This window comes from Melanostigma gelatinosum, assembly GCF_949748355.1.
Source record: "Melanostigma gelatinosum genome assembly, chromosome: 6".
Lineage (NCBI taxonomy): Eukaryota > Metazoa > Chordata > Actinopteri > Perciformes > Zoarcidae > Melanostigma > Melanostigma gelatinosum.
In genome coordinates this window covers 18,052,355-18,079,210 of record NC_136639.1, presented here as the reverse complement: position 1 = coordinate 18,079,210, position 26,856 = coordinate 18,052,355, and the positions used below count along the sequence as shown (strand labels likewise).

The 26,856-nt window shown below is 41.8% G+C and overlaps 2 protein-coding genes across 3 annotated transcripts in view; both read right to left on the bottom strand.

Moving 5' to 3' along the window:
- Positions 1-22,483, bottom strand: part of LOC306778663 (PDZ and LIM domain protein 5-like) — a 30,369-nt gene extending 7,886 nt beyond the window's left edge. The window contains exons 1-3 of one of the 2 annotated variants that reach the window (XM_079270277.1): positions 22,374-22,483; positions 14,989-15,246; positions 3,695-3,846 (exon numbers count right to left, since the gene is read on the bottom strand). In XM_079270277.1, the coding sequence (XP_079126403.1) occupies positions 3,695-3,846; positions 14,989-15,087 (251 nt within the window). In that variant the 5' untranslated portion in view covers positions 15,088-15,246; positions 22,374-22,483. Of the gene's footprint in view, positions 1-3,694; positions 3,847-14,988; positions 15,247-15,437; positions 15,588-22,373 lie in introns of those variants that run through there. The other variant, XM_079270276.1, reaches the window with a different exon arrangement.
- A 1,147-nt stretch (positions 22,484-23,630) lies between these two features.
- Positions 23,631-26,460, bottom strand: opn4xb (opsin 4xb; the record flags this gene model as incomplete). The annotated part of the gene is made up of 7 exons (XM_079270784.1): positions 23,631-23,677; positions 24,223-24,484; positions 24,572-24,709; positions 24,973-25,135; positions 25,276-25,383; positions 26,060-26,221; positions 26,363-26,460. 7 exons carry the CDS (start codon positions 26,458-26,460, stop codon positions 23,631-23,633), a joined length of 978 nt encoding a protein of 325 aa, XP_079126910.1.
- Between the last annotated feature and the right edge of the window lie 396 nt (positions 26,461-26,856).

The window sequence follows — 26,856 nt, the reverse complement described above, 5'->3', positions numbered from 1 at the left end:
TCTTTTAGCTTTTTTCCATCTTTCTGTCTTTCCGGTTTCTTTCAATATTTAACCCTCTCAGCAGGAGAGGTGGAGACACAAACACTGATTTAGTTTGACAGAAAGCTCTGAAGGCTGAACAATACAGAGTGCATTCCTAGACAGAAGAAAAACCCAGGCAATGATTGAAATGACAAGTAAAACAACCAACACATTTCAGATTAGTAACTATTTATTCCCTTACCGCTATTCCAGTTATGCAGGAAATGTATCTAATCTAATGTAAGAGAAATCGCCTTCAATACAATTTACACAGATTTGTAAATAATAAGAAGCTGGTAGACAGTTTCAAACAATTAACTGAATCATCGTATGTGACACTGATGATACTAATCTGTGAAAGCCTACAGAACCTCTTCCTCAGTCACACTGTGATAAAGCGACACACTTACAGCCCTGTAATTCAATTTACACTCTGCATTGCCAGCAACTTGCTGCTGTAGCCAAACGCTGAGATGTAGAAGTGAAACTCACGCAGATCTAGAAAATGTTGTCTGTGCACTCTGCACATACAATAATCATTGAAACAAACAGTGAAGCCAGTGAGATGGAATCTTTGTAAGTAAAAAAAACGAAAGAGAAATCAATAAAAGAGGGATCATTCCTGGATGGAAGAAGCTGATAAAACAGCCTTTCGCGTATGTGAGATCTGGTTTTTAAACCTGTGTGATGTAAAAATCCTGCTGTTTTAACAGGGAAACCAGTTGATAGAGTGACTGCCAAAGCCTATATAGTGCATCAAGAGTTTGCAAAATGAGCAGCAGAAAATCAGCTGGATAAACTGGAATGAGTGGGACAACAACAAACTTACCCTGATGTGATTTTGGCACCTGCTACTAGCAGTTTCAGCGCTGGTTGCTTTACTGCGATGGGTTTTCCACTGTAGACATCAGTCTCACAGATGGCTAAATGAATGCTGGTGAGTGTTAATTACACTGGTAACCATGGTATTTGCATTCATGCATTTACCTGGCTTCACCTTTCAGGCAATGAATCCCAGTTCTGTTCCAGTCAGTGACAGGATAATTTGGCCCTCTTTACATCTGCCATGTCATCCTTAAAAAAATAATTAGAACCTGGACAAATTTAACTTTGTACGAGTTTAGGTTTTTCCTGGAGAAACAACTTTATTCTCCTTGTCTTGTCCACACATCTGCTGTCCATCTCTCCTCCCCATCACTCGTTTATTTGGAAAAGGAATAAACACCTGTCTCCTTTTAAAATACACACATGCAGACACCGCATGAATTGTTAACATTTCTCCGTATCTTCTCGCTATTATCATTCCTGTTGCTATCTGACCCAGTGACAAACCCAATCAAAATGTGCAGAGAAGAAAAACTAAAAGAGAAGCCAACGACGCCTATAAAAACTAACAGAAATGAGGGACGAGATTGTTTCTTTCCATTACGCACGTAAACCTATTAAAGTCCAGATGTTGACCTAGGCATGCCGCTTTTTGAATATACAGCACTGTGTGTCTAACTCACAGTGCCAAAGAGTGCCAAGCAACAAACAGAATGAAACCTTAAAACTCTGATCTTCTTTCTTATTGTTAATGGAGTCTGGAGAAGGCCCAGGGATTACACGGTCAATCTCCTGGACCCTAAAGTATCCCAGTAAAGCAGAACCTGGAGCCAGCTATCCCCAAAGCGGCTGCCATGGTCACAAACAATATAATACTGCCACTTGATGAAAAAAGCTGTTCCATGTGTTTCCAATAGGGCATGAATCAGCCCTTGAAGGGCTGCTGTCTGCCACAGACAGAGCGATGCAGAACAGATAACCCTTTAACTGGTCCCCAAACAAGCGCACCCTTACATGAGATGTGTTCAGTTACACTGGGACTTGGCAACTCTTTAGGAACCTAATTGGAAATAAAAGTATTCGGGGGAAGATGCTTAATCGCTTTCTTGTTGATAGTTAGATGATGAGACAAGATTGTTTTAAATCCACCAACCATCTCTAAAGCTGACTAAATAATATATAAAATCACATTTGTTTGATTTGTACGAACAATGAAGTGTAAAAACAACAGGTTGTGGTTTTTACGGAAGGTTGGGTGCGGGACTATTTCTTGGCGAGCTTCTTGTAGTGCAGCAGTTTGTTTTGTTGTACCTTTGGACTGTAGCTTTATATTAAACAGACTGGAGAGTGGTTTCAATCCTCTGATCTAATTCATGCAGAGAAAGCAAACAAGCATATTTCCCAAACTATTCCTTTAAGAGAATGGTGTGCCAGACAGGCATAATAATAAATCAAATGTTTGGCAGGTTTGAGTTTTGAGTCTTGCAAAGCGCCATGCTCACGTCGGCCTCTTTCGCTATGTGCCAAACGTTAGATGAAGCACAGAAATGTTGAATCCATTAGTCGTCTCATCCCCATCTTTAATGCAGCTTTAGGGAGGACAAACTATCAAATCAGATGCATGTGCAGAAGTATTGTTCCACTGTGTAAACCATGAGGCAAACTACACTTTGCTTAAAACTAATCATTGTAATAAGCAATCAGTAAGAAACCTTTATCTTGATGTTTTTGCAATATGCTGAGAAAGGCTGTCCGGTGTAATTGAAACAGCTTAAAGGGTATAAATGAAACGACTGCCGGACGGATGGGTTGTATATCTTCCACATTGTTGTCAGCCAAACCTGGTTAACTTTCTTCAGAATAAAAAACCTTTGTAATCTTTGTGATCTTTAGCCAAATGTGATTGTAAGACCCGCTTCACTCATAAAGAGGAGAGTTTGATCCTGGTCTCTCTTTCACAGGAACCCACACACTAAATTACTATAAAACCTGTGGTATTACAGGATGTGTTCTCTGCCTCTCAACCAACAGCAAACATCTTTGGTCTGTCATCATTTGGACACAAATTAGAAGACATGCTCAAAGAAGGGGAGTGGTGAAAGAAAGATGCAAGTCATGGAGGGAGGACAGAATGTGAAATCCAGACACCGACGAAGAGACAAATCAAAACTCACAGAAGTAAAAGAAAACGGAGTATTTCAATACTTCAATTAAGTTCATTTTGATTTCAAGAACCGTAACAAAATCGATTCATTTTACCTCTGTGTGTACTACTGTAAATCTACAAGTGTAGGAGCCTTGAACATTTGTGTTTAAATGAAAACACACGCTTGCCTACAGGTGCTGCCAAGGAACCGGACAATTCAAACCACATGAGAACCAATATAAAGCCACACACACACACACACTGCAACACAAGTGCTTGCGAAAAATCAGCTCCACTGTACAACAGGATTCCAGCAAACAGAGAGGAGTAGGCCTTGGGGAAGAGGGGGTGGTCCACATGTGTGATGCTCTAGCTGGGAGTTGAGTTATTCCTCTTTCCTTCAGGGAATGGGACTTCAGGCAGAACTAATGGTGTTGCTGTGTTAGAGCGAAGATTAACTTCTACAACAACAGTGAACATCTGCCTGTATGCGGGATGTCGAGGTTCAAAGGGGAAGCATGGACTTTAAATGTGCAGAGACGGGTTGTTTGGGAGTGTTTGAAAGGGAATATATGGCTCATGTGCTGTCATGGAGATAAATGGCTTCCCACTTAACTTCGGATATTAAATCATTCTAAAGTGAAGTGCATTTACAACTACTACACACACACACACACACACACACGTGAGCTCATGGCTTACTTCTGCAGGTTGAGGCGGAGGTTGCCAGTGCAGCACTTGATCTTGTTCTGGGCCTCCAGGTGGTTCATGCCCTCCGTGGCGATGCCGTCAATAGACAGAACAATGTCTCCGATACCAATGCCACCTTTAGCCGCCTTTCCACCGTCCGTCAGCTGCAGAGACACAAGAACCACAACCGGCTTGAATTATCTACGTAACCAACAGCATCACAGTCAGGATTATTAAGCAGGAGGGTGGGAAGAACACATTCACCCTGTATTCATCACGAGATTTATGGATCCATTCCGTTCCAGAAGTATTTGGGCAAAGCGAATGAAAGACCTGGTCCTCTACCGCATGATGACGGTTCTACTGTACGTTCACTGATGTGTGTCTAATGGCAGAAGCCTTCATCTTTGAGTTACCTTTGTTTCTTCTTTATGACTCGCTGTCTACTGGGCTGACAGCTTGTTAAGAGAAAGGTTCAAAGTGACTCTTAACCACAGCATGTGTGGGAAGAAAGATCACAGCCATAATGCAATCCTTGTGTCCAAATTCTCCTCTATGTAGCCATTTTTTATTGATAGGTTGTTGAATGAAAATCCAGACTTAGAGATTGCTTAATCAGTATACAAGTACTAAACATGTATCAGAAAGCTAAATGGCCAAACATGTTTTGTTGAACATTGAAAGTTAAGTTATATTACAAAGAGCAAAGGGCAACATCAGCAGTGTAACCAAGAGGTTGGAGTTGTGTCATGTCTGCTTCTATAAACAAAAACAAACGAAGCGTATCTTGACGCACACTTAACATCAACTAAAGTGAATCTAGTGCCAGTAAAAAGCAATCATGTCATTATACTCGGAACAAAATGCTGTTAAAAAAGTTGACAAATAGCTAAAGGTGCGACGCTGCACGTTGCAGACACATACCAGTTTTATTGGCTTCCAGGTAACAGCAATTAGAAGCCAGACATCTCTTAGTTTGCACGCATCATAAAATATGCTCTCCACTTGTCTCTGGTTTTCAGTGTGTCCCAGGATTTTTGAGGTATGCTTCAAATATCTGCCTCCAAACAAAGTTTAATTGCTGCACTTCCACTCTGGGGGAAGCTGGTTAATTTGACCCAGACTCAAGCCACACGGAGGAACTCATGTTGAACAACAGGGCTTGTATTAACACCAACCTTGTTGGTCAATACGGCTCCAACGTGCACAAATGCTGTACTGTATCAATTCAGCTCTCGACAGAAATGTTAAATATATAACTATAATTATGCTGGGAACAAAAATAACATTCCATCACTGCTGTTGTAGTCCATCTATTTGTGAGCAATGCTGAACAGATTTAGTAAACAAGTGTTTGAGAACAGTTGCGAGGCAACTAACCGCTTAACAGGCACACAAGTGGAGCCCACACCCAAATAAAATCCAATTCGATTAAATGTGTAATTGTGTTCTATATTTATGTGTTGTAACTCACCCCGTTTCCTTTTTGGAAAGTTAAAGTATGTGAAGTGCATTTATACAGGTGAGGCAGATTGTTTCTAAATGATTAAAGTGATGGTGACACAAATATAACGTTGTCATTGATAGAAAAACAGGAGAGAGTTTAATTGTGTTTCATTATATAATATAACACCATGTAAGGAGACCTTTTTGTTTGTGTCTGATAGTTGACTTTCTGAACTGAAATATTGTTTTAGCATCCGTCAATTTTTCTTTTTTTATTACCGTCTTGAACTCAAAGTCGCCGTCACCAACGAACATGGCGATACATTGGTGGCAGCATGTGTCATATCAACCAGAGACGTTCTTATCAGGAGGCTGAGGGAGGACGGGGACACATTTGAAAATGTCGGTAGGATGTTAAACTCAGTATCTCTCGTCTTTTTCCCACGATGCCAAAGCACTGTATCCAAGTCCCATGTGAGGGTATCACTGCAAAATGTCTTTAACAAATATCGATATCATATTGATTTTTCTAAGAATTTGGTAAAGTGTGTTTATTATACTGCTGACAAAAAGGTGCTTAGATATTACTGAAGCCCTTGGAGAACAAAAAAACGCAGCTGCCGCTGTGATTCTGACCATTCTTGGTCCGACAGAAGGTCCACCTGTGACCAAAGGGGACTGAGGTCATTTGTTTCTTTTGACACGGTGGAAAAAAAGACCCCACACACACCACTCCACCGAACACACACACACACACACACAGCCCACTTTCTGTGGTTGTTCTATATAAAGTGGCTCTTACTCTTACCCACCATACATCACGTGCAGCTATTGTATTTGGAGCTTCTACAAGAAAATCTGTTTCAGCTGAATGAGAAGCGACAGTCCAGGATGAGGAGGTGTAATGTGGGTTCAGTGGTCTTTGGTGCGTTACATCCCCCTCTGTGTCCCTTTCCTCTGCCTCTATTTGTCTCCCGCTCACACTCAAAGACAGACAGACACAGGCAGGGCTAATAAAAGAGACTCTGCACCCGGATTAGTGTTAAGGCTCTGCGGCCCCAACCTTTTATAGTCATATTATCCCAACGCACGCAACATCACTCACCACCACTCACAACCACGGAGGGCAGGAAGAACAGAGTAATGAGGGATCGACTTGACACTGATTAGAATTGCGTGGATGGAAAGGAAGGCAGAAACAGAGGGGAAGGAGAAAAGAAACTGCTGAATCTGTGGGCTCTTTCTTCTCTGTGCGTTTTGACCCATCTCAAGGGATGTGTTCATGCTAACCACTCTGGCACCGTCAGGGACCAAATGCTCACCACAAAATGTTCAATTACATGTTTTCCCCCAATTAGTGCTCGGTTCCTGCCCGCTGTACAGGAACACTCAACCTAACTTTGCACAGTAACCTGCATCCATACCAGAGAGTTCAGCGAATTCTGAACAACGGTCCATACGACAAACTGAATAAAAAGGTTGCATTGGTGTTGAAATGAATCTGTATGTCCACATTCCAAATAAGTCTGAAGAAATGGGTCGTGCTGGCAGGATGTCCGTTTCCAAAAGGAAACATTTGGTTTCAATCACTATGATTTAAAAAAAGGTTTCTGAGCTCACAGTAGTTTCAATTTGCATATCAAAGACAGTGCAGCAAATCATTGAGACAATCAGAAACAAAAAAAATGCAAATAATCTGTCTATGCAAAAAGCCAAGCACTTCAAGTTTCCCGGGGTATTTGATTTACAGCTCTGTTGCTGTGGCCATGACATGAAAACAGCAGCTTTAACACTACGCACAAATCCACTGGAGACCGTAATACAGTACAAGATATATCCATGCGCTCCGACAGCAGCTGAGCTCTGCTCCCAATGTGCAGGGACATCAGTCAACACTTGACCATGACTTATATGAATAACCCTCTGAATACAAACACCCCAACACTGAGACAACTAAACCAGATGAGAAAAGGGAATTACCGTAACAGTGTTGGAATTTTCTAATTTCCTGTCAGGCTGGGACTTGTTGATCTCACTATGACAAAAAGGTGACTTCAGTTGCCATAGAAGCCTGCATTAAAATCCTTCTCATAAAAAGCTCACTGTTATGCCCTGATAAAGATTTTCTCCATTAACAGTGGAGCATCAAGGTAGTTAAAGACTACCTGATATTCTGCCTTTTCAACATACACTACCTTTGTGTAGAAGTCCCCTGCCTTATTATATATTAGTTCAAAAGCGAAAGGGTCAATATTTGTGTCAAAACACTCAAAAGAATGAGAAAAACACATGCGGCGTGTTAAAGCTTTCTCAGATGAATTTGCCATTATGCTTCCAGCAACGTCAGTTTTCAACACATACGCACGTCTGATTTAAGTGCTCTGAAAAAGTAAGCTGGTTCCAACACATAGCAATAAGGGCTAGCCGTGGTGCTGAAACACTGTCTGGTTTGAACATACGCTGACCAGTTAGAGTGCTCTGAACAATGGCTGCTTTCAGCACAAGGAGTGACAGATTGACTCACCCTATGATCGAAACACTCAGAGCAGGAGACACTAACACCCAGATTGCTCCTCATAACTCAGAAATCGACAGAAGACGCAACCAGATGCCAGCTTTTGGAAATACTTATTCCTCTCAGGCCGGATATTTTCTTTTACTGTGATCATACATGACAGGAAATGTTCCTTTATTGTAAGTAGGAACAGAAAAATGTAATCAGGAAAAATGGTAAAATATTTCCATTTCCTTCATGAAACATTTTTTGTTTATGGGCCAGCTCGTTATTTATGACCAGAGTATTGATATCGGAATGAAACGTGTGCGGGGGAAATAGAATTCGGTGCTCTGCTAAGTAAACAGTAAACTAACGACAAAACATTACATGAATAAACTTAAATGGATTTGAAGGGTATGAGACAGTGGAAGAAATATAGTGGTGAGTGACATTTATGAAGGAGACATAGAGATAGAGATGGAAAAAGTTAAAAGAGAGGGAAGGGAAGATTTAGAAAGTGCAGGAGACAGAAGCTGAGGCAGACATCACCTCAACGAAGCGGGATCCATCAGTAACACATATTAAACTGTGTCAGGCAACGTTTGATTCATAATGTATGCTCCTGAATGAGGTTAATCATGCAGTAATATCAAGTGCATCATGGGAATACCTGAAACAGGATATATTTTTATCCAACAAAATCCACTGCTCTTTTTCAGCTGTTATAAGGAGTCTGACGCTGGCAGATTGTTTGCTTCGGGGTTAAAAGTCGAGTTTTTGAAAATGATCATCAGTTGAAAGAATCTAAAAGAGACCATTGCATTACTAATAAATAGAAACATACATCAAACATGACTGCTGGCTAGTCATATGTCACCACAAAATGCCTGAAGTATGAGTATGCCATACACGTCACATGGAGAAAAGAATAGAGACTCTGGGTGTCTAATAATCACTTCCTGACTTGTATGTGAATGTGAGACCCTATTAAGGAAAGGCCATTTGACATGATAGCTTACTGCAGCAACAGCTGCCAAAACCACAAAAACACATTGTGTACATTAAACAAAGCTTTGTACAACGGACAGAGAGAGACAGAGAGAGATCTGTCATTCTTACAAGAAGGCCCCATTCAAGATTATGCTTGAATGGGGCCTTCTTGTAAGAATGGCAGATCTCTGCCCCATTCAAGCATAATCCACCTCTGATACGATCTGATAAACCGTATTAAGATGAAGCTGCTTTCTCTTGATATTATTAGATACAATGATTCCTCTGATATGGGATTTCAAATAATTGTTTCACTAAAAAGGTTACAGATAATGTCCATCAAGGTGCTGTAAGTCTATTAAGCTGAGAGTGCATGCTTAAAGGTGCCCTGTGGACTTTTCTTGTGGACAAAGTTTCTGTTTACATTCAGTGTTACTCACCTAAGCACATCGTGTATCTGTGCGGTCTAACAAATGTTTCGAATGGATTTACTTCCTCATAAAACCGTTGCAGAAATAACTTTTTGAAAAGTTTGAAAGCTGCATTGTTTACATGCACATTTAGTCTTCTTCTTCCCTGCTTTTGCTGGGAAGTTATTGCATTTCTTGACACTTTACTGCCACCTGTAGATAAGTGGAATTGTGTGACACAGCTGGCAGGAATGCGTATGTATGTCTAACACAGCAGGGAGCCACTCTTAACAACATTGCTTCATAGCAATAAGGATCAACAACTCCACAGGGTACCAATGAATCAATACATTTTGGGAAAAATAAGATATAATTGACTCTATGAGTAGTTGTAGACAAGGCAGATCAAGCAGAAGTTGACGGCTGGATGTCTCCTTCACATGTAGATGAAGTGAGGGAGTTACAGTAACAGTGTAACATATGTAACAGAGGGCTATATTATTATACCACACACAGGACCAGAATCAACAAATCCACATGACATTATTTCACGTTGTAAAAAACGAACTTCACTTTGTAAACTAGAAGCGAACGAGCCAGTCTTCATGGCCAGACTCAATGAGGTGATCGTCATGGCGCTGCGGGACTTAGCAATTGGCAAGGCTGGTGAACACACACTCAGGAATACAGCCATAATAACGCGAGACTGGATTGTTGTTATTCCATATTCCATACCCAGAGTGTGCGTCATCAGCGGCACACACTTACAGAGGCTGTAATTAATCGTGGTTTTAAGTTACAGGTTCAATCATGTTGAACTTGTTTGTAATATGTTCTAATTGGAACGCTATTAGTCAACATCTGAAAAGAAAAACCTTGCCAAAGAACATTAAAATGATATAGGGTAACAATTATTTTCCGATATTTTGAGTGTTATTACGCAGTGTGTTTGAAATCAAGTTGTAGCTCAGGGGGTGAGAAATCCATTCAGAGACTGTGGGAATGAAAACTGCTTGAATGTTTAGTAAGGTGTGAAAATCAAGGGGTTTCTGGTCAATGAGGCAGTTGAACAATATCTTAAGATTGCGTATTTAGAGAAGCCTCATTGCAAACACAGCAGTGCATGCATGTTCCCTTACATAAGCCATTCATTGGAGAACCAAATGGCCAACTTTGTCTTCTATTCTACTACTACTTCAATTCTTCTCTATTCTGCCAGTAGGATTTGAGACTTCAGGGTCTAGAGTCCACTGAACAACGTCCAAACAAAGCATCAAGAGAAAATACCTAAAAGCCAAAGAGGAAAGGGGATAGCTCCAGCTGTTTCCCTTCTGCTGAACCCCTAGCCCACAGCCATTAACAGTTGTCTATCAGATCTTGTGGTCAACCAATATTATAATGAATGAACATGATACCAGACATGAGGCCGGTATCCTGAGAGGAAGGCAGAGGAGACACGGCCAGATTAGCTACTGTGGAAAATACATTATAACCACATTAAACAACATGGTATTCAAGTCTCTTCAATGTGAATTCACTGCAGTGGATGTTATGACCTGGCTGTGCTTGTCCGTCACTGTTAGGAACGTTTTCTGGCCTCTTGTATTTCTGTTCACTCCAGTTACGGCACACTAAAGCAGCACCCTTCAAAAAACATCCTTTAAAGGATGATTCTTTCAGTATATGTTTTTGCCATGTCCTTCAATTGACCGCTATAGTAAGGTTTGTTCACTTACATGAGTCATTTCAACGAGTGTAAGACAGTGTGACCCTGAATGAAAAACTGTATCAACTCCTGAGAGGATTCACGGCGTGATTTTAACTTCAGCACGGTGTCTGTATTGGCACGCGTGACACCGATGGGGCTTTTTACGATGGATTCGTCAGCACCATTACCGGTGAAGACAGAAATGTCCTGGTGAGGTCACCAGTAGGACCAGATAACAGTCAACATACAATCTGAAGGTATGAGCGTGTTTTCATAAAGTAATCCTCTTTTCTCTCAACTCATCACAGCTATAATGATGCCAACCAACCTCACAAATGCTGATAGATAACTAGTAATAATAAAATATTCGTGGCATAAAAAGAAAAGCCACAAAAACTGAACACCAAATCTTGGAATGCAACATCAGGGCTCACAAATGTTAAGGCGTGTAAGATTCAGTATCGCGCTGCAGTGAAGGCAGAAAAGTCCAGTCTGTTACATTCTCCAAATATAACAAATGTGTGCCAACAAGTACACACATCAGCACTGACAGGTTGATTTGTGGGAGAGGAAATGATAAGTTGTTGATTCTGGCTCTGGCTCTATTTTACGACGATAGATAGATACTCGGAGGGAAGCACAGGACTTGTTTGATTAAGATAGATTGAGGTATTATAAGTCACATGGAGGAGCGGTCATCTGGCTCTGGTGGTCTGGTATGAAAGGTTAAGGCACAAAGACCTGGACAGTGATGCCATGCGAGTGCAATAGCAGGTATTGTAAGAGGGGGAAATAGAGGCAGGGAGGCAGTAATACAGAGAGAAAATACAGAGACTATGTATAGAACTGAACACTCTTTGAAATAGACCCATCACTGTGGTCAGTTGTTATCATCGCCTGTTGAAGCATTGGAGGCAGGAGGCAGCCATAGCTGAGTTCCAAGAACTGCATTCTTCCATGAAAAGGTATTAATATAGATTAGCGGGAGCTCGTAACACAGGGGTACAGATCCAAGTTCAATTTGTCTCATGAGTGGGAGCTGACCTGAGTAACGACGCGTCTATTTTCAGAGTCTTAATGCACTTTCTCCCCTGGGTTTCCTTCCCTTAATAAATTATTTTAGCTGGGATCCTGTAAGTGGGCAGAAAGGTTTAAATATTGATTCACCGTGTTATAAATTGAACTGTGAATCGAAGGCAGCTATTTTCTGCCTCCCCACATGAGAGACCTTGCTCTTGAAAGTCCTTTGAAGTGTTAAACAAGTAAACGGATTGCAAGATAAATGGTTTTAATGAGGATTTACAGGAGTACTTCTGCAGGCCATTTTCTACTCAATCTTTTCAGCAGCATATCCATTAAAAGGTTGCTTCACAAAAAGGCAAGGTATTAAGTCTGCCGCCTATTGAGGCAATTGTGTATCTAAACTATTACAGCTTACACATCTATTGCTCTCTTTAAGTCCATCATCAGCCACTTGTCTCTGAACAAGACTCTTACTTGTTTTGCACCAGTACGTCCAGCTGTTCTGCTGAACAGTACCTGCATTACAATGTACAGTATTGTAAATAGATTCATGTGGAAAACTCTGCCTTCAGGGTGATGCAGGCCATCAATAAATATGTTAAAGGACAACTTAGCAACCCCACTCCCTCACTCAGCCTGCTTTTGCTGAAATGTTTTCCTTTCTTCTCCAAATATCTCCTTTCATGGACAATGTCAAACTATGTTGCCGTGTTAAAACGTTTCATTGGCACTTTGAGAAGCAGTATTGTCAATCTTGGCCAGTTAGACTGTAAAAAGACACTCAGGACGTACAGTTGTGGCTTCACTCGACCCTCTGATGCAGTACCGGTACAATGTGGTTATACCATGGCTATGACATATGCCGTAAACAGCACACACCGTATATCCACATACGTACAGAGCTTAGCAACAGCAGCTGTGAGGCTAAGTGTGGTTTGGCAGGAGTGCAGCGTTCCCGTATTACCCCTTCGTGGAACCAACTCCATGGTTGGACTGGCAGAGAGCAATGTGTGTGAAACACAGAGCAGAAACAGACAGTGTTTATGGGTGATCAGCAGTCAGAAGCACTGCCCTTCATCGACCATAAAAAGGATTTAACACGATTAGGTTTGGTTTGATTATTGAATAGACTGAAAACTGTATTGTTTGTCAGAAGTGAGTCATATCTTACATTAGATCTAATGAAAAAGAGAGAGACAGAAACAAATAGGAGGGGATGAAGGATTGATAAGAATGAAGGGGGAAAATCTCGATCGATGACCGGTTGAGTGTCACATAGATTGGCTGTCGTCAGCCCTCAATACCCTTAACGCTTTGTATACAATGTGTAGATGCATTTCCATACACTGCCTATCAATATAACCTTGCATTTAGTCACATGCTCGCCTTATACTCTACTAGTATACATTTCTCTCCTCTTAAAGATCCAAAGTTAAATAATGGCCACACTTCATTCAGGTGGTCTCCCCAAACCAGATGCACCGCTGTAGGGTTTTCCAATATTCTTTATTTTAAACTTGAAAAAATATATATATTGTGCTTCAAGAAATAGCCACATGTTACAATGCGTTTGATATAATTGGCCTTTATTTCACAAAGACTCAATCAAATAGCATATTGGGACTTTTAAATTCAAAACAAGACGGTGAGTTAGAATGTAAATAAGGTCTTCATAACTGTGAACCAATGGGATGTCAGTTGGCTAAAGATGAGGGCAGAATTTGTCCGTTGGTTTCATTAGCTGAAGCTTTTGTTTACACCTTTTGATGCATACAATGAAGTAAACAGTTACAGAGATTGTTCTTTAATTCTCATTTCACTTTTGGAACTTTCATGGAAAGAAACTGGAGCTGGAATTTTTAGACATGACGTGATTCTGATCGGGAATTACCTTTAAGTATTAAGGCATACTCACAAGTCACACAATCCACTTACGGTGCACTTTACAGTCTTAAGCCTGCTGAACAAACTTTTATTTGAACTGCACCAGCGCTTGCTCACACTGCCAATGTCTTGAAACCTCAAACCATATAACGGTCATTGTGATACTGCAGTAAAGGTCAGAGTGGGATGCTGAGACAATTATAGTTTAGTTACAGCTAACTTCTTGGGAATAAGAAAACCTTGACTGACCAATGTCAACATCGCCATTTATTTCCATTTATCATCTATTTTGTATCCGTTTTATCAACATGATTTCTTCAGAATAATTTTTTTTGCGATGCTGAATATTTTTATCAGAATTAATCTCCTTTGTTTCCTTTGTTTCATTTTAGTTTTTGCTGCCTTCTGTCTATCGTTTTTTTCTCTCTCTGTTACTCAGATAGCCTCTTCCATCATTTTGAGTCCAGGCACACACTCCCGTAGACAAACACACACAAACACACAACTGTGGTATGAATCCACATGGCTTCAGTTAGTGGGAAAAGTATCACATCCAAAGTAATAAAACAAACATGGCAACCCCAAGCGGCCCCAAGCACACGACCTGGCAAGCCATTCATCATCAGTCTCATGTTGTCATCAGTCTGTGCACTGCCAGTTCTCGTGATTTGTGAGTGTGTGCGTGGGAATGCACTAGAATGGTGTATGTGGGCGCAGCGCATGCATGCTCCACTGTACTTTGTGTGTGCCAGTGACGCTGCACTGTCCAAGCAGAACGGAACAGAAGCCCGAGCGGGATTATCCGTTTCAGGATCATTAGTTAAAGTGATGGGGGAAACATATTTGTGTGAACTTTAATGTGTGAATGAACCGCAGACTGGGAGGGCAACGAGAGGTAACGTTGGGAGTAGACACCGAAAGGCACAGAAACCAAGGGACCATCAAGTTACTTGTTGGAGCAGAGGGGCTGAAGCCAAGATTTGATTGCGGCACTTTTGCCACAGACACTCCAAAGTGAAGTGGAATGCGTAGCGAGAAAAGGTTTCCTGTGTGGTCGATACATGACGGATGGCGAATGATTCGGCTGAGCTTTGACAAGTGGGGTGGGGGGGGGAGGTGGTGAAAAGAAGGAAAGGAGAGGGGCGGGGGGGGGCTGCTCACCAGTGTTCATCTTTTTAATCACTTATAGGCCATGTGGCATTGCTGGGATGTCATTCTGCAGCTGCACTATGATGAAAGAGTTTGGAGATAAAACAGGACATGCGCTTTTATCGCATAGCAGATAGCGTGTTGGAGCAGACGTATAATCACGGGTGTGTGCGTCAAAGTGTGCGTGTTTTCGTCTTACCCTGGAGATGGTGAGGGGCATGTTGAAGTCCTTCCCTCCCTGCAGCCTGAAGCCCCAGGGGGCCGGGCCAAAGAGCGTGACGCTGGAGTTGCTGCTCATGGTCTCCTTGGGCGATGTCAAATTAGCTCGCCGTCGACGTCACTGACAAGCGATGATGGTGACGGCAGGAAAATGTGTTGCAGATCAGGTGATAGTGGTAATGTCAGAGGGTGTTGATGATTGGTAAGAATATGGCCGTTTAGGGTGTTGTTGCAAGATCTGAGGGAAGATAGGAAGGAAAAGCATACATCGGATTTGTCATTGTATGGCTTACAGTTCAGGAGCATAAAATACTTACAACACCCCCCAGGAATACCTCACAAGAGCACAATTACACAGCTAACATTCATTTAATTGCATAACAGTTCCTACTATTTGGTGTTGTTAAATTGTTAATGGAAATGCTGTACCTTTTTAATGGATATTCCAGAGAGGAAAATAATTCCTTCACAGGCAGGTAGACAACGTAATCTCTAGTTTCCCCTTGACTATCCCCTTCCCGGCAGACACACTGTATGTGTGTGAGAGAGGCAGAGAAGGATGCAATGCTCTTATATACCAGCTAATGACAGAGGAGAGGGGAAAGGTGGAGGAGGGGAGAGAAGAAGAGGGAGGCGAGAGGAAGAATGGGTAGAGGTTAGTTTGGGAGGAGAGAGGGAGGAGATAGAGGAGGGGAATCAACCGTGGGTGGAGTGAGTGGGACACAGAAGAGGAGGAGAACTGAGGGAGATGATATGAAGTGGGGAGATTAGGGGATGGGAGGAGACACTTTGAAAAAAATGAAGGGGGGAGACGAAAAAGGGGGGGGGAGTTAAGGAAAAGAGCGTGGGAGCACTTCACACAGAGAAAATCACAAGGGGAGGGAGAGAGGGGCAAAGGAGAGGACAGTTTATCTTTCGTCCAGATATTTTGGGAACATTGACTCAATGCTGCAGGCTGCTTCATTTGAGGTGGAACCAGATCGTGACCCGAGGACACATCCAAAGGCTTTGATCCAAATGTCTCTCAAAGGTTATCCTTAAATGATACACCGGGGTGATGGTGACTTGATACAAACTCAGGATCACCTTGTTCAACTCCTATTACATGGTCGTTTCACTACTGCTGCGCCGATGCCCCAGTATGAATAAGACAAGGATGAAACTCTTCTTCAGTTGATGTCACACTGACTTTTTAAACATTTGGCATTAAATTGACTGTCACCTTATTTTTTTAGATGCTGCTTTCTATACCATAGCTCCTTTGTCCTAAACTAACCAGCTTGAGTTGCTTGATACTAGATACATCTGTTTTATGTGGTATGCCTCTACCGCTCCCTCTTTAAAAATCTAAGTGGCAAGGATAACCCATCTCTTCCTCAATATCTGTACATTTTGCTACAGAGAAGTAAGCAATCAAATGCCTATATGTGCAGCACCATCATTTCCATCTTGTTTATCAGTTTCCTCATTATTTGTGTCGAGACAGCTGGCAGTTCTTCTCCTTCTGCACTTCACTGGCTTTTGTCCATTCCCGCTTTTGGAGCCCAGACAGATCAATATTGACTTTAGACTGTAGTGGCTCAATCAAACACTTATCCCATTCCTTTCTTGGCCCTGACCAAACTCTCTCTCACACACACACACACACACACGCACACACACACACACACACACAGTGCCTCTAGACAAGTCACAGCTCCGCACTGTGTTCACTGCACTGCTAGATCGAAATACTTGTTCAGCAAATATCAAAGAGGAGATGGATAGCTTGAAAAATAAGTTGCACATGAGCTTAGAGGAGGTGGCTGGACAGAGACTGGACGGTCTTCCAGACAGAAGAGAGAGAAAGTGCACACAGAACTAAGACGGAGAGACAAGAGGGAGAAGCAAGCAGGCTAACTATCACATGGAACTTGCCTCTAACACTCTTCATAAGGCAACATCATGACGGATACACAGTGTGAGAAGATTAAATACACAAAGTCACACGCATAAACACAGGATGCTCTTCATTAACCTGCTAATGGACGTTCCCACAGTGAGTCTAACACAGACAGTGCACACTTCTCCAGCACGGCCAGGTTTAACAACAGCAGAGCAATAGGAAGGAGCAGAGACGGTGGAGTCATTAACACCGTTTCCTCTACCGAGCTGAGGGGGTTGACTTCAATTTTACAGCTTATGCAATTACAAAAGGCAGTGTTTATTGAAAGCTATAGCACAGATAGTTGCTCATGCCTGTTGTAAAAAGGACGAACCACATCTTTATACATGGAGGTGACTTGGATAACGAGTGAGCCCTGGTTATCCTCGGTTGATGCTATGGTGAACACCATGGGAGCTAGCCTTTAACTGTAGTAACCAGATTAATGGCAGCAGTCTATCCTGTTAAATTAATCAAAAACACACTGCTGATTCGTCACAACAGCAGTTGCTATAACATCCTGTCCTTTCCTCTCTAGATGAGGTCCCACATTTTAACATTGTACGCCCTAAGGTCAGGGGTATCCAAGGTAAACAGAGAACAACAGGAAACCAGAGGGGCGTACCACAAAGCGAGATTAGTGGGTTAGCAAGGTATGTTCAAGCCAGAGTTTTCCGTTTACGAAGGTGGCTCTCTTTTAACCTGGCTAGATCACTCGATAGCCTGCTGGAGAAATGACAATCTGGGAGGCGAATGGTCGAAGAATGAAACTGTTTGAAATTGATTCAATTGTGTAACAAAAGTCCAAACATGAACTCTGAGATTAATATGAACATTTTTACAGTGTCATCGGGAATTATATTTCCTTGTATATTTAATTATTAAACAACACTTGCATGTTATGTATTCCCCAAATAATAAATACATTTCAGCCAAACACTGTTGCCCAACACCAGAGTATGGATGCGATGCGTCGTTTGTAAAAACATAATTCCTTCATACCATACCACTTTTAATTTGCTGAAGTCTGCTGGTATTGCAGCGAATGCATCAATTCTTTATGAGAATGCGCTCGGAGCTTGAAGAAGAAACCCCCCTTTAACAAAAACAGCTGATAACCACCATCATGGTACCCGCCATCTCTAGCTGATGGAACTACAGCAATCAAAGCACGGCTATGTTAAAGGAAACCAACATTGGCTTCTCGAAAGGCATCCAAGTTCCTCTACTTTGTCCTTTTATTTTAGGCTGTGTAGGACAGCTACTGGTACTGAGTATAAAAGTTTTGACCAGTGACATCAAGCTAGAAAAGCAACAAGTCTCCACAGACGAACACCTGTATCAAGGTGCTTTGTCATTCTTTTTGTGGATTAATCATACAAAATGCCCCTTTAGGGTAACATTCAGCTGCTTTAGTCACTATAGGGACTAATGTTGTGGATTTAGCGCTAATTGTACCCGTTTACACTCACTTTTATAACAGTACTATACTACTACTGTTGGGTCATGTTTCAATGTCCATTCCCATGTGACAAGAGCACTGGTTTTGAGTCTCAAGAAGATAACATTTCTAAAATATGGGCCCTCCCAGGGGCCCACCAGTCTATTTCACTGTCTCAAAACATTTGATCAATTGCTTGTATTGTCACAAGTGGCCAATGGCCAAAAACTGCAACAGAGACAAGAAAGGAGATTTGTGGTCCACAGGATAATGATATCAAACACTAACAATAGAGAGTGCGCTCTAGCTCAAAACCTCAGACACCCTGCCAGTCCTTTGTTCTGTCAAATGGTCTATTCCAGTCCCCATATGCTCACCTCTCCACATGCTTAATGATCACAGCTTAGCCCCGTAGGGAAAACACACACACTCACACGCACACATGCACACGTTGAGACAAGCCCCACCCCTTAATGCTTTGACAATCTGCCCGTCTGAATGACATTTAATGCATCATCCACGTGAATAAAAAGGGGGCCCCCGCCACCCGCATATTCTGCCAGCTGCCCAGACACACACACACACACACACACACATGGGCTAAAAGGTCCCAGCATACAACCAATCTCTCTTGTGTATAAATCATATGTTTCAGGTCAAAGCGGAAGACAACAGCTGTGGTCTGAATAGCAAATATTCTAAATTAGTTTAAATCCTTTCAGTCAAATTCAAAATATAAATGATCGACTGTGATAATTTGTCACTCCCAGGTGTGAAGTGGCCATGCTTGATGCTGAAAAAGGTTATGATTATGCTGTAAACCATCTTGCATACTACAGTTTAAAAATGTACTGAAAAATAACAGGTGTTTTTGCAATATAATCTACCAATGGAACAAAATGCAAATTCGGTAAGATTTCTTGAAATACGATGATATTTAGTGATATATTGTTTATTTTAAAATAAAAAGAGATCTATAAATGTGCTAGAAAAACTTGTTTCAAGCTATATTTCACCAGTATTAGGAAGTGTTGTAATACGCCTGTAATGCTCAAAAGTAGAATCACTTAAGATAATACATTGTCTAAAAACAAGTCCCTGTATATCTCACAGAAATGTTACTCGTTCGGTGATTATGTCTCATATTAGGTGAGATATCTTGACTAATAATTAGACAAATGTAATTTGTAAGAATTTGCATTTTTGCAGTGTAATTCTGCCTTCTGCAAGATGACAAAGCAAACATACACGAATATAAATAACTGGCTTTAGAAGACCTTAAGGCATGTTTGTTTAATGTGCTATTTTTCTGTCTCCTCCAGTTAGACTGATGAACTTGGAGGAAATGGGCAGCATGCCAGACCTAAATAACCAACAGTGAGAGGACTCACAGACATTACAGAAGAACAAAACAAACATCATAATCGTGTGCATTATTCTGTATACCAGCCTTACTTTCACACACACAAACATGTGTACGGTTGTTTATATTCTGGAGAGTATTTGTCTGCCAGCCATCTGATCAGTCTGACCCCTCCAGACTGATAAGCTGAACTAATCCCACAACCCATCCCTGTAAATACCGCACAGTTAGGGGTACAGAGTCAGGGCAGCAGCCTCGTCTTTCTCAAGGTTTCAGCTCGGGATTTAGTTGAATTCACTGCCAAACCAATCCATGAACAATCCCAAAATGTAATTTGGTCTTGATTTAATGCATCCAAGATACAACTATCTCTCCATAATTGAGTGTACGGGACTATATAATAATACTACTGAAGGCCAGTCTGGAATCCAAAGATGGGCTTACTGTCCTGTATCTCGTGTCTGACCTCACTCACCATTTATAACTTTCACAGTGGAACATTTTCCTCCCTGCCTACCAGCCCACCAGACAGACAGACAGACAGCTCACAACAAACAAGTGTTCACCCTAAGAGAGATAAACTGACAGAAATATGACTTCAGCTGCACAGAGACATGAGCACACACACAACTGCTTAATGTGTGAGTCAAGTCTGGGTCAGTCAAAGGGAGGCCAAATGCCAAGTTTCCTCTGATAGATGCAGTACACAAATGTCACAGAGACCATCCACTACTTAAGATCAGCTGTTCTTCGTCGTTCCTCCCACCTACTATTTGAAAGCAGATAAACACTCGAGTCACTGCGCTCTCCTTTTCTTTTTGTAGCACCACCCTCAGGCATACATTTCCCAATCAAATGAGCAGGTTGTCATGAACTTTACTGACCACATTCATGCTCCCCAGAGGATGAACTTTGAGATTTAATGTCACACCAGACTGAGGACAAACATTGATCACAGCCCACCACTGGTAAGGCAGTGAGATAACCATGAAACTGTGAGTTGTGGGAAACAATGTCAACAAACACTTGCAGGTCCCAGTCCCACACTGCAGTACACTATCTATCCACCTATATCTATTAGTGTTGTGAGCTTGTAGGGTGTGACAGTAGGACTGCCCTCTAAAAGTAAATGACTCGAGTCAAGACCTGCAGTACACTTTGTGTCACTCAATTGATTTCTGTTCTGGCGCTCTCAGCTCCGGTGAGACTGAGTGAATTTGGCTGAACTACTTTTGAACCAGACGCTGGGACAACCTCCTCTGCTATAGTCCAGGCTGCCAGCAGCCCAACAGGAGGGAAGCTTCAGTCCTGGTTGAGATTGGAAAAATGACAAACATGCTTAAGTTGCGGAAAGATGGCACCATGGGCTGCTGCTAAGGTTTTCAGTCCAGTGTTGATGGACATGGTTTCCCCACAGTGCAATGCATAACAGAAATGGAGCAGCTACTTGCAGCTGGAAAAATTAAAACAAACTGTGCAGAGTGGTTAGCCAGTTCCAGGAACATCTTGGAAAACAAAAAATGAATCATGAAACGTTTTGGAAATTGTGGCAGTATAGTTGCTTTAGCTTTCCACAATTGTGGTATGATTGGTCCATGTTATCATTTCCTGCATAAGGTCTATATTGTTGTGTGCATGCGATATTGCTGACAGTCTTTCAACTTTAACCGTATGTCATAACTTTTCATGTTGTGCCTTCATCAGACTGCAGCCATCACAAAAGCTTCAGTGTCATGTCACTGGCTTTAGTGGATAATGACTGGTGCACTTCCTGACACTTTGCACAAATTTGCCTCCATAAACATAAATAAGACAAAGAAACACACATCCATACATCTGAACCTCAACCTATGTTTAATCAAGTGCTGTGGAGTGTGTGTGTGTGTGTGTGTGTGTGTGTGTGTGTGTGTGTGTGTGTGTGTGTGTGTGTGTGTGTGTGTGTGTGTGTGTGTGTGTGTGTGTGTGTGTGTGTGTGTGTGTGGTTGTGTGTGTGTGTGTGTATGTATGTATGTGTGTACTTGTCATTGCTACCCATATATCAGCTGACCAGAGGTCAGTATTAGACCAGTATTTAGTGTTTGCAGAGTCTCAAGGGGAGGTCAAAGCATCTGCTCCATTCAGCACAAACTAAAGCAGGACCCAACGTCAATACTTCCCTGCCCCCCCCACACACACGCACTTCCTACACTTCTGTCCCTCTTTCTGTCTCTGTCAATACACTATATCTTCCACTGTTACTTTTTTTCTGCTGTATTTCACTCAATCTGCTTACTTGCAATGAGGTTACCTCAAGATGTACTCTGATGTCGTTCCAGCATCACAAATCAAATATGTGTAACAGCAGTTTTTAAAACAATACACTGATACCTACCATAACAAACCACTAACACCACCAGGACTGGGTGACAGTGTTTGCCTCTTGAAATCCAAAAATCTGGGTTTATGGCTTCTAGAAGAAACAACCTATAGCTCTTACAGTCAATCTATTTCTTTTTGCACTGACATTTACAAACCAATTACAATAGCATCCAAAGCGTGATAGCCCTGTGTAAAAAAAAAAGAAGAAGAAATAATAAAAGACTGAAGTATAGAAGGCAGAAAGAGCATTCCCCGTGAGCTGAGCAGGTGTTTACTCACCGTGTCTCGCTCCTGCGCCTGCGCTACTATCACTCTCCGGTGTCCTGGGACAATATACAGTTTATTATAGCGCCGCCGCCACTTATTGAGCTCTTTGTGCGATAGGTCCCGTCAGTAATGAGGCAACGTCATCACGCACTCAGTCGCAGAGTTGGTTCAACACGTTCGCGACATTCATTTCTCCTGAGTGCAAAGGGTTTCTTTGCGTTTAAAAGACATTTGTACATATCACGGGGGAGGCAGAAACTCTTCTAATCAAGTGACACATTGTGACCGTGTTAATGTCCGTTTTAAAGAAACTGTAGACGCAATAACTTTATCATTTTTTAAATGAATGTATTTCCTGTGATTTCCTGGCAGCCTTGCTTCATCCATCGTCTTCAGTCTCACAAATACCAGCTGCAATTTTTCATGCAATAAGCCAAAAACATTTAAAACTCTGATCCAAATAGGAATGAATGCGGTGTCAGGTGCATATCTAATGAGAAACACACAGTACCTACTCCACAACCGTGGGCTATTGTGACATTTTTGCTATTTTCTTTGACTTTCTTTTGTATATGAGTTATATGATTCACCATCTCTCTCTAGTGGCCATTTGCTGCCATTACATTTAAAGTAACTCCCACACACAAATATTGTGCTTCTCACTCCAAATTTGGCTGCCTGCTATAGTTAACTTTTCAAATGAACCTTCCTGTCCAGTAAAATCCATGTCATTTGTTCAGTTTGTGTTACTTTTTGGATTTATCCTACTTAAGATGCAATTGCAATGAAAATGCCTCGTCTCAAAGCTGAAAACAGGGTCGTTTTTTTCTAAGCTCATAAGAGGTTGACGGTTTAGACTCTTTAAACATATGATGATCTTTGTCAGGTAGGTGATTATGAGGCCCGGATACTGACAGGCAGACAGGATAAGTTCAATGATTTATTGAAAGGTGAGGACACAAAGCTTACTGCCGCTGATGGCAAGTCCAAACAGAAGTAACAGAAAATCCTGGGTGAACAGGAACGGGGCAGGAGATGTACAGAGAGGTACCCAAAAAAGGATTCATGTTCCAGATTGCATCGTACAGTGCCACTGCGCTCAGAGTCTGAACAGCAGAGAGCAAACTGGAGATGGGCTGGTATAAATACTGTGATAATTGGGGATTGAGGAACAGGTGAACAAGTGGACGTAAGCGTCATGTGACTGAGACGAGTGAAAAAGTCTGATGGCATCTGGTGGATGGATGAAGAATGGCAAGTCTGGAGAGTTCAGGACTGGGCCAGGGGAAAGAAAGCTGAAGGGAAAGACGGGGAGGCTGCATGAGCAAACATATACAAAAGAGGCACACAGTCAGGCGTGACGTTTATTAAAGTACATTTGTCTTAGGCATTATCACAGTAACAGGAAAAGAAAAGCAGTTCATGAAACAACATCTTGAGGTGAAATATATCACATCAAATAACATAAACATCACTGTGCAGTGGCATGAAATACACATACAATCCAGACAGACACGGCTCTGTAGAAGAGACACTGTTCCTATTGGTTCGCTCCAAAGGCCCTGAGACATCAACCATCTGCTCAATAGTGTATTTGTATTCAGTGAGCACAGGAAGGTGGTCCCTCTGTGGTGTTGGGATCTCTGGGAAATCACAAATGCTGAAACCGAACAGGCTTATTTCTGTTGGTGAGCTATAATCTGGAAAAGGTCAATCCAGTGAAGGGGATGAGGAAGAGTTATTCATGGCAGTACTCCCCCAGTGTTACCTCTCTCTTCTCTGTTTAACGTATTCAAAAAATATCAAATTAACAAAAATAATACAGTATGTGGTATGATATTGGAGTAATTATGTATGGGACTGATGACGATTATGCGGGGGACACCCTGAGGCGAGCTGGGATCAGTGAATGGGGCTTTTCCAAAATTCGGGGAATCAAAAGAGTCGCTCTTGTTGAGATCGCTGACGCTGCCTTTCTTCTCGCCAGCATCTGAAATGTCATCGGTCATACTCTGGCTGCGCCTCCTTGTAAGAACCAGTAAGGGGAGAGAGGCGACGTTGAGAGAGCTGGAAACCAGTTCATGCTCACGGGTGTTAGATGGTTCCCTCATGGTAGATGGGTGCTGGCAATGTGAAGGGGAAAAAAAACAGTTTTCTCAATAACTCAAAACAAATTGAAGCTGAAATCACAGTTTTGACACGTTTCTCACCTTCTCCGTTGCTTGGTTCTTCCGCTCTAATTGTTTCTTATAGGACCTGCCTCTGGACGATTGTCTGTATGATGGTATGCTTCTGAAGGAATCCCCTGACTTCCTTCCCAAAGGCTCCATCTCTACATCCTTTAACACCTGCGGGACAGAGCAGAGTTACTGAGAGCGGAACTGAACTAAACTGAAACAAAATACTACAAGAGAAATTCCCCTCAAATGCATACAGCATGCAATTTAACTTCAACTCAAAACATGAACATGAACATGAGTAAAACTCAAAATGTGTCAAGAAACATTTAAACATTAACCTGCAGTGAAAAATATATATATTTTTTAATGAAAAAATAAAGAAAAAGTGGATCTTATAGAACAACAAAATACAGGTAAAAAAAAAGGTTGACCATGTCAGAGCAGGGTGTTGTAAAGTGAGTCCTTGATGCTGTAGACTGCCTGCTAATGATGGAGTTCCTGTAAGAGGACTCACTGATGGAGGAGGAGATGCATTCCTTTCGACAAGTGGGAGCCAGAAACCTCGGGCAGGGAAACGTCTCTGCCAGAGTCGTCCTAATAAAATACAGACAAACAATTTGTTTCATCTGCTTTTAAAGATGGATATGATGAACTATGACTTCCAAAACAAGATATGCGCAATAAGATAAAGAGCGAAGGTAAAACAGAAAACATGACTCGGATTCATCATTTACCTGTATTTGTTGTGCATGATAGCGTAGATGAAAGGATTGTAGATGGCAGAGGCTTTTGCTATGATAGCAGGGACAGCCTTGGAGTAGGGCGACAGGATGTTGGCATGACTGAATGAGACAGAACAGCAGGAGTTAGAATAAAACTGGTGTGGCAACACCACAACTCAAAGGTCCCTTCTTCTTTCTATATCTGGTATCATAATGGAGAGGGATACTCGATCAGGGAATAACCAAAATGTGCCAGCTGCCACTGAGGGGTGGTTCAGTCCATCTGATCCGTGTGTGTGTGTGTGTGTGTGTGTGTGTTTTGAATTACACCTCATCCTTCTGTTTGTCCCAAGAGAGACGTGGTTTCGTGAATATTGTGATGGGTTGGATAAGCACAGGACTTATGAGCAACTTCACCGTATGTCACTCATCCAGGGTACTTGACCCCCAGCTGACACAACATTACATAATGACACATTCGACACCATTTTGGAGAGGTTTTTACCCAAATTGCTAGTAACTAGCGGTTTAGACCGTAAACTCATGTCTGTTTAAGCTTTATAACTTCTGCATGTCCAACTTATTGAGCAACATGTTTAGCATGTTAACACTCGGAGCACACTACACACAGTGCCACTGGTGGACTTAGGCACTCCGCCCTTCAATGCATTCAAAAGTAAATGGTTGGAATCCTCAGAGAACGCTGACATGTATAAGATAAAGTATCTAGAAATGTACAAGCTCACTAAAAGCATTGCAGCAGAAAATAAAATCGCATTTATGAAAGAAGTCTTACCCGGCCCAGGAAATCAGGGTGACACAGGCGTACGGTAACCAGGAGAGGACATCAACCACAATGACGACAAAGGCGATCTTTGCCAACTTCCACTCGCTCTTCATGGACTTCTGCTTGATCAGAGTGGATTTCCTCACCTGAGTCCCCAGACGCTCCACCTCCCTATTGGGAGGATTATCATTGTGGATTATTCAACAGTGGTATTTTGTCCACACTCATATTTATTGCCTTTATCTCCACCTGCAGTCCACAAGCAAAACACACATAATGTTCACGTACTCTCTGATATAAGAGTTACAATACCTGGTAGTCTTCCGTATCGCCAGAAACATAAAGAGATAGCAGTACAAGATGATTCCCAGTGGGATGAAGAAAGATAGTAAGATATCAGGAGAAAACATCAATGCTTCTGTGTTTTGTTTGACTTCAGAAAATGTGCCAGCTGGTTTGCACTTGGTTTATAAAAATACAGCCTTCAAACTAAGTGACAGATAAGATATACATAATAATGAGGATATACACTAAAATAATAATATTTGCAGACCAGCAATGGTGTCACAAACAAATGCATACACAGAAAAGGTCAAAGGAAAATTGTTTTCACTTTGCCTCATTTTAGGAACATAACATTGGTCTCATGGCAGCTTTAACATTAATATATATAAGTGAGCACAGAGTAGAGTAGAGGATGTCAGGACGTCATGCTTTTTTAATAAGCAGGCTATTTGGTTAGCATTTATTGCAGAGTCAAATTTTTCACAATACAATTTACCAACACGGTGAACATTTCTTGTTGA